The sequence below is a fragment of the Phalaenopsis equestris genome, unplaced genomic scaffold, assembly GCF_001263595.1.
Source record: "Phalaenopsis equestris unplaced genomic scaffold, ASM126359v1 Scaffold199359, whole genome shotgun sequence".
In the NCBI taxonomy this organism is placed as follows: Eukaryota; Viridiplantae; Streptophyta; class Magnoliopsida; order Asparagales; family Orchidaceae; genus Phalaenopsis; species Phalaenopsis equestris.
The window spans coordinates 100,598-110,700 of NW_018219238.1; the positions used below are offsets into that span (position 1 = coordinate 100,598).

Here is a 10,103-nt window from a genome sequence, read left to right on the forward strand (position 1 = left end):
TCCTTAATCCCAGCAACCAACTTTCTTGATTGTCTCAGAAGACCAGGAACAACCTCAACAACCCCTCCATCGATTTCCTCACTGTGGTAGCAGGCAAAAGCAGTCCGAACTCTCCCCACTTTGGTTGTTTCCTGCAACTTTCCTTTTCCTTACAGATCACGGCCTACAGCTTTCCTTGTCAAAACTTTTCCCTGTAGGCCCTTCTTCAAAACCTTCCATGAAGCCATCGAAATCCTTCCTGCAGTCACACGTCTTCCTGTACGCCCTTCGTCGAAGCTTCTCCTTGTAGTAGACCCTCCGCCAGAACTTCTTCATGCAAGAGGCCCTCCTCCGAAACTTCATCCTATAGCAGTCAACACCGGAATTCTCCCTACAGGTAGCAAAACTCCCTGCAAGCCCTCCTTTCCTATTTATTCTCTTGTTTCTCAGTAGGGCCATAACAGTAGATCTTGTTGCTCCCTCTCCCTATCTAACGACTCCCTGCAACCAAGGTAGCTGTAGGTTTTGGTAGGAACCAGAGTAGCCTTATAGAATTCTCCCATAACACCCTACAGTTTTCTAGACATTCCTCCACTTGTAGCAAGAAGCAACAAAGAATCTTGTAGCTTGCAGCAGCTCAGAATTCTTCTAGATCTAAACGTGAATAGGGTTTATGATCAAGTACAGAATGAAAAATTTTAGTTCTACTCCGGAGCATACCAGCTTGATGATACACCAAAGTAACATATCCTCCTATCTTGCGAACAATGTAAGATTTCAATCATGGATAATATATTCAGGTACTTTTATCACATGACTAGGGACATTCATGCTCTCATCAACAACCAAGATATCACTGACCTTAAATTTATTAAACTTGCTGATGGATCTCTCCAGAATCGTTTGGAAAGAAAATGTGAAAATCTCCAAAGATATTCAGCTTTCATCAGTGCTATATTTTCCCCAATTAGACGACAACTTACTTTCAATTAACAAGCTTACTCATAGCCTGAACCATGTTACTAAATTTCATTCTAACTCTTGTAAATTTCAAGTGATGGATTCGGAGAAGATGATTAGCAGTATTGAAATGCATCAAGATCTATACCTGCTCAAAGAGAACTATTCCCTTAACACACAAGTTGTTTCTCTATTATCCCCTTCTAATGATCACGAGTTCGTTGTGCTTGAGTTTGTTGAAAATCAATTTTTATTATAACATTGTTGTCAGGGTCATCCAATTTTTCATATATTACGAAGTTGTACCCTTGTCATTTTAATAATAAAAAACCCGAGTTCTATTAGGTGAAACCTGTCAATTGGTCAAACATACCCATCATGTATATTCTTTATCTCAATACAAACCTTCACATCATTTTTTTTATCATCCATAGTGACATTTGGAGATATTAAAATTTGAAAATCATCAAAGAACAGATGATTTGTATCCTCCAATGATGAAACACATTAGAACTATTTGGATAGTTCTCATGAAGAAAAAAATTTGAAAATGCACAAATTTTTCAGTCCTGCTATGACATGATTTACACCGAGTTACAATGCAAAATTTATATTCTCAAAACGGATAATACAAAAGAATACTTTAGTTTTATCTTAAAAAACTTACTTGTAGAGAATAATATTATCCATGTGAGTTCTAGAGTTGAGACTGCACAATAAAATAGAACAACTAAGAGGAAGAATAGACTTCTCCTTGAGGCATCGTAGTTTATAATGCTTTCTGACAATGTCAAAAAAGATTTTTGAAGAGATGATGTGCTCACAGACACCTGCCTCATTAATAGAATGTTAAGCAGGATTCTTTAATTCAAAGTCCCTCTCCATGTTTAAATGAAAAAATAGCCTCATGTTAGAGCCTTATCATTCGATCTTCCCTAAAAATATTTGTTTGTGTCAATTTTTTCCACATTCACCAATCAAACCGCACAAAGCTTGACCCAAAATCCATCAAGTATATTTTTTTTTAGTATGTCTCTAACAAAAAAGGTGGTTTAAGTGTTAGTCTACTGTTACCAAAAAATATTACAACTCCATGTATGTCACATTTTTAAAAAATAATCTTAATATCCCAAATATTTTGTTCAAAGGAAGAATGCAAATAAACAGTAATTTAGGATGTACACCTGACTCTCTTACTCTTCTTGAGGAAATCCAACTAACCAGACCAGAAGTCCACAACAAAGAACTTCATGTGTACTCTAGGAGGAAGAAAAATCTCAAGCAAGTGGAAGCAACTTGCAAAAATAGAACAGCTCCAACCAAACCTCGTGTCTCATAATTACCTAAAATTTTGAGTAATGAGTCTAATACTCATGAGTTATTCACTTCCTCTTCTGATGCTGATCAAAAGAAAAATTGGACCAGATACCAAATTCAAGAATATGTAGATTATGAGAAACTATCCTCGGCCAATAAAGCATATATATCTAACATTGATAGTGTGTATATTCCTAAATCCATTTATGAAGCCCTTGAAAATCCAAAATGGAGAAAAACAGTGGAAGAGGAGATCAGAAAACTAAAGCATAACGGCACATGAATTCTTACTAAACTCCCTCAAGATAAAAAGCCAATTGAATACAAGAGGGTATTCAACATCAAATATAAAGATGATGGGAGTATTGAAAGATTCAAAGCCAGTCTTGTTGAAAAAATTTCAAGCAAGCTTATGGGATTGACTATCAGGAGACCTTTGCACCAGTTGTCAAACTAAATATTATTAGAGGTCTCCTTTCAAAAACAGTTAACAATGAATGGGGACTGCATCAACTTCACATAAAAATGTCTTCCTGAATGGGGATCTAGAAAAAATGTATATGGAAATACTACCAAGACTTGAGAATAGATACCAGCATGACTTGTGAGTAATTCCAACAAACACTTAGTAAGCAAACTCAGGAAGTCTCTCTATGAGCTTAAGAAATCAACAAGGGTATGATTTGAAAGGTTTGTCAAAAATATGAATTCTAATGGATATTCTCAAAATCATACTTATCACACTTTATTTATTAAACGCGCTCAGAGAGATAAAATTGATGCACTAATCATATGTGGATAATATGATTCTTACTAGTGATGATGAAAGAGAAATTTTAAAATCAAAGTGCTTGTCGCAGGATTTGAAATCAATGACCAAGGAAACATAAGATATTTTCTAGGTATGGAAGTATTAAGGCCCACAAAATGCATTGTTATATTAAGGAGAAAATATATCCTAGAACTACTAAAAGAAACAGGGATGATTGGATGGAAACCCATTGATATTGCAATAGAACCCAAAAAGAAGTCTAAGGAAGAAGAGAGAATATTTGTGGATGAGGGAAGATACCAAAGACTGTTACGAAAACTTATTTATATATCACATACTAAGTCAGATATCGCATACGTTGTTAGTATTGTGAGCTAATGTATGAATAGCCTAAATGAAGAGCATTTAACAATGGTTATGAAATTTCTCAAAAATACTTTTGATTATAGATTAATTTTGAGAAAACAAGAAACAAAAATGTGGATTCTACATTGATGCTAGTTGAGTTGGGGAACTCACTGACAGAAAGTACACCACCTATGACTACTCATATGTATGGGGAAATTTTGTTAGATGGAGAAGTAAGAAGAAAGCTACTCTTCCTGAAAAAGGTGCAAAATCAAAGTATAATGCACTTGTCTTGGAAATCTATGAAGGGATTTGGATTCAAAAATTATTAAGGTAATTGGGATGTACCTCCAATAGACCTATAAAGATTATTTGTGACAGTCAAACAGCTATCAGTATTGTCAATAACCTTATGCATCATGACAAGACCAAGCATATTGAAGTTGATAAACACTTCATCTCTGAAAAGGTTAAAGGTGGAATTATAAAACTAAATTAAATCCCGACACACCAACAAGTATTTGATGTCTCCAAGGCCCTTCTTTTAAGCACATTCTTAGAGTTCAATACCAAAGTTGGTCTTTATAACATCTACAACCCAGCGTGAGGGAGATTGTGGAAACCTAAAAAGTTCCAGGTGATTTTCCTGTTTTGGACCAGCTGGCTATCTAAGATATTATGGGAGATTTGATAGGGGACCAATTTGAAAACATCTTGATTTGAGTTTATTCCTTTCCTATTTATGTTTCCTAATTTTATAATTCAAAATTATTTCCTTCTCTGATTTAGGTTAAATATATTTGGTAAGTTTATAAATTAAGAGGGATTGAAATCTATATATACAATTATTTTTTCCCGAGTAAATTCTACATAGCCTATTCAGTTATTTTACATGTTTTTAAAAAACTATTTGCAATTTCACATTTCCCGTTTAAACATGCGAAAAAAGCATAAACGAGGTTAGAAATGAAATCTAGAGCAAACCATAAAAATTTAGAATAATTTCATCTCTGGCAGCTCCTATGGTTTTGAAATTATGGTCGCCTACGACTTCAACCTCTTCAAATTGATGGTTTCTTTCAATACATCTAGTTCTTTCGATGCATCTAAAGCATATAACAGTTGAAATTATTTATTTATTTATTTTTCATGAAGTCATGTAACCTATTACATACAACATTCTAAGACCACATTTCAGTTTTACTTCAATGAACATTTTGTGCATCTTCTCTTATTTTTTTTAATAATTTCAGAGATATCACATTTGCAGTAACATTGAGTAAATCTATTTTGTGCACAAGTATCATAAAACATTTATTTTGTACCATTCCATAATTCTAGATACCATTGGTATGAATTTTTTAGCCTGTGAATAAACGGATAGATTGTGGCCATCAGCTTCCCTAAAAGGTATAATCATTCCGAATGGTGGAATTAATGATATTAGCGATGCTCACTTAATGGTTGTTTTTGTATGATGCTAAACATAGCTTCAGCTTCACAATGTTCTTCAATATATACTAATGATGGACCTCTTTCAAACTATTCAAATTATACAGTTGAACTCCGTATTATTTCCTCAACAAGACTTTATTTTCCACTTTTGTTTTCAGTCTTCTATATGGTAAATGATTCCGTTAGTAGCTTCCTTTTTCTTGAATCTTCAACATCAACTGCAATATCTTGTTTCCAGCATTTTTAGTTGACCATTTGATTTTTGATAAATTATATAGAATATAAGTCTTTCCACCAACTCAAACTAGAATGATAACTGAAAATTTTTAATTATCATCAAAATTAACACGTTACTATTAATATAACTTGACCTAAACATTTCCTTAATTTAAGTAGACATCATCGCATTTCAACTCTACAAGGCCGACATAGGTCATAGAGAGTAGAAGGTGTTACGTTATAGGTTCAGGTAATTTTACAAATCCCTTTTAAGAGAAGATCAAATAAGCCCAAGTAACGACTTATTAAACATAATCTAATCAACAAGAATACTTTCCAATTTATTGTATTTTACATAGAAAACAGCAACTATTTCTTATTTTTCACTAGTCACTGACGAATGAAGAGAGCCAATCAAGAAGTAGCACACTGATGAGTGCTGATCAATATGTTTTATCTTATTAAGTTGATTTTAACCAAAAGAAATAAAACACAAAGAAGAGGTAAATACTGATAAAGCAATCATATTCCTTTATCAAAGTATCAAGCATAAATCTTTATCTACATAACTCATACTATGATTTATTATAAAATAAAATTTGTACATATTGTATACAACTATATGCCTCTAATTTAAAAGGTTACGCTGTATCTTAATAATTTATTTTATGTGATTATTTTAATTTTTTTTGAGTTATAATAAATTAGATAATGTCCTTAATTAACTATCTCAAAAAGCTAATTTGGACACTAAAATTATTGAAACAATTAAACTGTGACACTTTTACAACGGAACTAAAAATGAAACCAATTTTCAAAACTTATGGAAAAATAATAAAATTAAATCGTCACTTCTTCTTTAACTATCAAGAAAGACGTAGTTTCATTGGAACAAGAGAAGGGTGCCATTTTTAACAAATACACATTCAAGCCACTAAATCATTTAGGTTCACAGCACCTAAAAACTCTCCTTATATTCCCACTGCTCTAATCCTATTAATAGGATCATTAGGGTGCCTAACATTGAGTAAATCCCACCTCCCTCTAGCATTCTTCCCAATCTTAGCACAAGTGAGGCATATAGTAGGAGTTAGTTGTAAGCTTATAGCTAACGCTTTTACAAAATTATCCAAATATCCACACACCCCATCAATTTAGGTGGGGCCACCATAACCACCCGTCTTACTTAGTCTCCTTTTAAATCCTCCTCTCAATCCCTCTTAGTTATCCCATTGATGCAATAAGCCTAGCAATAGCCTCCAAACCTTTCCCTTATTCACCACTTCCTTAACCCAACATTCAAACAAAAATAAAAAGAATTGATAGAAGTAAACTCTCAATATGCTTACCCTCAAAACCACCTTCACCAACTCTCCTACTTAAGACGACCTATACTTACATCAACGACCTAATGCAAGTATACAATTAATTAAACTATGATTCTACATATAGAGAAATAATAAGATAAACAAAAGTGATGCAAGCCCAACAAAAGGAAGTTGTTAAAGCTTTTATGTAAGAAAGTAGTAATACTATTTGTTATGACTTAATTTCTACGCATTAAACACATGTAAAATAAACAAATGCTATATTTATATAGACATACACACACACTTGATTACATGATAATGAAAGTTATAATGAGTTGTTGGCTAATCCAAACAACTGGGCATCTACATTTAGTTGATTTGTACGAATAAGCCGATAATAACACCATTGATTAAAATCTTATCCATAATAAAGAACTCACCAACACGAATGCTTCCCGGGAATTTCTTAGAGAGGGCTTCAATACAATCCTGTAAAAAAAAAAAAGTATTCAACAACAAGAAAAAAAAAGAAAAACAAGCCTATATCCCAATAATTGGGGTTGGGTACATGAATCTTTTTTCTCCATTGTGTCCTACCGAGTATCATATCTTCATTTAGTTTTAATAAATTAAAATTATTTTTTTTATATAACACGCCCAAGTTTTTTTAGGTTTAATTCTAAGGTTTAACTCTACAATTATAGTTACACAAAATTCAACCAACAATCCTCAGAAACAAAATGTCCAAATTTCAGTTTATTCTTACTAATTTTAGCACAAGTCTATCTTGACATAATTATTTGTATAACATTCCACTTGGCCATTAATGATTCTTTTTGTTACCCAACACTCATTTATTGCACAACATTATTCTTCTCTACAATTAGTTGATCTCAACCATAGAATAAAATTGATAAAGAATCATATCTCAGAAGACTGCCTCTAGCATTAGTATTTCATATAAACTAACAGGAAAAAATAAAAAACAAGAAGTCAATGGAGGCTCAACATTTGCAATATCATTCCTATGGCAATCCATAGCAGCAACAGCAACTTGTTCATAAAGGGCCCATTCTGCATGAACAAAGAAACAATTCTGAGTAGGAAAAAAAGGAGTGGAAGAAAAACAAATTATGTGGACAAGTCCAATTGCAGAAAAAAAGACATAATAAAGCACAAAGTCAGCAATCACAGAAGAAAAGAGAAGACAATAACTGCAAAAGCAATTCACACTCATAGAAGGCATATATAAATTAAAAAATAGATATTTTGGGCTGGTGTTGATATGATATGCTACTCAATAAAGAACATGTTCGGTGGGAATAGAATTTAACAGCAATGTTGAACAAATCAATGAAAACCTGTGTGAATTCTTAGAGTGCAAATAGTGCAAATATATAAGGAAGTAGACACAACTAAGATCATGATTCTGAAAGTACATTTTCAACTAATGTGAGTGCCTAAAACATAAATATATAAATCCAATATGCACGCACATGAAAAAAAAAACTGATGAATTTAACTTAGATTATGCAAAATCTGATCATTTGGTATGGAATCTTACGTGATTAAGTAAAAGTTACAAGCATAATAATAAACGATTAGGACCATGTCAAGCAACCTATACATACAAATATCACAATATGCTACGAAGTGCATGATGAAAACCCAACACCAGCACACAAATTGAAACAACTTATTCGACGGCTACAAAAGGTCATAAGTTTTCCTAATTAGCGTAAACAGTAACGTGGAAGTGAAGACAACATAGAAAACTTGGTAAATAATCAGTAATTCACAAAACAAATCAAATAATTTACATAATAGGAACAATAAAGCCTATCCACTAATCATGCTCAGATATGCAGTCCTAAAAATCTACAAAAATAAAAAATAAAGAACACTAGCACAAGAGTCCATCAAGCCTATTAAACCCATCATAGAATGTACACTTTCGAGCAGAAACATTTGGCCGACACCCCAACAAAACGCATTTACCATTCAATCGATAGAATAGATACAGGATATGTCAAATAAAAGGTTTTGAAGGGTAATAACCTTTTCCACCGAGCTTAGATCGAGCGCCCGGGCTATTTAGGATGAAGAGTCCATGCCTTAGGACCTTCTCTGATCTCCTGGCCTTAAGCTTATGCACGAGGCAGAGATACTCCCACGCCCCCCCGCCACCGTTGTCCACCTGAATCTCTAGCCGATTCAATCGCGCCTCCTCCGTCGCGCCAACCATCTTCGGCTGAACTAGGGCGATTGACCCCGCCAAAGGGTCGAGATCTTGCAGTCCTGTTCTCGCCGGTAGAAAAGAGAGAGAGCGAGAAGGATCATGGAACACGAGCTATTTCTCACTTAGGGCATTAATTATTAAAAATTCTGATTTAAGTCTTGAGAAGTTTTACATATATGCGCAACTATAAATTAATTTAAAAATAAAAATTTAGTAAACATGACTAAAAGACTATAGTTGGTCGAGCAATGGTTAAATATTAAATGATAAAATTAATTTATGATACTAAATATAAATTGATTATGAAAATGATTAAAAGACTAATTATTACGTATATGATAATTTGATTACTCATCTCTAATTATAATTATTTATACGAGAAAGATGATTTTATATGCCCTACATTAATGGAAATTAAAAAAATTATATATTATTTCATTTATTAAGGGCTTGTTTTGGATCACTTTTATTTTTATTTTTTTTATAAATTTATTTTTTCTTTTATTTTTGAAACAAATTTTTTTAGTGTGTTTTTGCATGTTATAATTTATTTTTCCCAAATACAAATTAGCATTCTATTGAAAACACTCAAAATAAGTTTTTGTTGTTATAGGTATTGTAAAAGATAATCATATCTTAATAAAAAAATAATAAATATATTTTATTGCAAATCAAAATATAAATAAAATAAAAAATAAAAACATAAAGCTAAAATGATCACAAATGGCATCAAATAAAATATACTTGAAAGTATATTCTTGCCATGATAACCCTAAAACTCAAAAGTATATTAATACATTAAAAAAATAAATATTTTAGCAAGTAGTTGCCTGACATTTTCAATTCTCAGTGCCTTCCTAATTTGTGGTTATTTATTTAGTAATTATTCTCTTAAAAAGTTTCTAGACAAATAATTATACATATTTGGCTATCAATTTTTAATAATGTTCATTCTCTTAAGTGCAATACAAAATGTATAGTAAACAACAAATTATTAGCTTCTAACATTAATTGAAACTTATATTGGACTTGATTGAAATATATTTTGGTCACGATCAAACTATTGAAATGTAATTCACTCATGCTCAAATAAGGTTTGACCAATCATAATAAAAGAGTCAAAGAGGGATACATCATTGTGCAAACAATTACTGAATAAGACTTGATTATGATTCAAATAATGATTAAAGAAGATTTGAACTACTTTTAAATAATAATTTAAGATGATTCAATCCTAGTTTGAACAATGACCAAGAAAGTACTAATAATGTTGGTTAAGATTTCATTAAGGTTGGAATAATATTAAGGGTCTTCTTGAGGTAGCTACGCCTTTTTTAAGAATGTGGTTATAAAGATGTTGAATAGAAGACAACTTCTTAGAAAGCTACGGTAGAAATTCAAAATAAATATTTTTTTTTCAAAAAAGTAGAACAATAGATTTTTTATAACAATCTCACTTTAACAGAACAAATTGAAAAATGTAATTTCCCACGATATAAATTTC

General features: G+C 32.0%; 1 protein-coding gene across 1 annotated transcript in view; it reads right to left on the minus strand.

The window, feature by feature from the left end:
* LOC110035720 (ER membrane protein complex subunit 2-A-like) overlaps positions 1–8,732 on the minus strand; it is a 67,102-nt gene extending 58,370 nt beyond the window's left edge. Inside the window, exons 1-3 of the mRNA XM_020739999.1 lie at positions 8,419–8,732; positions 7,370–7,434; positions 6,801–6,849 (exon numbers count right to left, since the gene is read on the minus strand). Of these exons, the coding sequence (XP_020595658.1) occupies positions 6,801–6,849; positions 7,370–7,434; positions 8,419–8,605 (301 nt within the window). The 5' untranslated portion in view covers positions 8,606–8,732. The remainder of the gene's footprint in view (positions 1–6,800; positions 6,850–7,369; positions 7,435–8,418) is intronic.
* Positions 8,733–10,103: the final 1,371 nt, after the last annotated feature.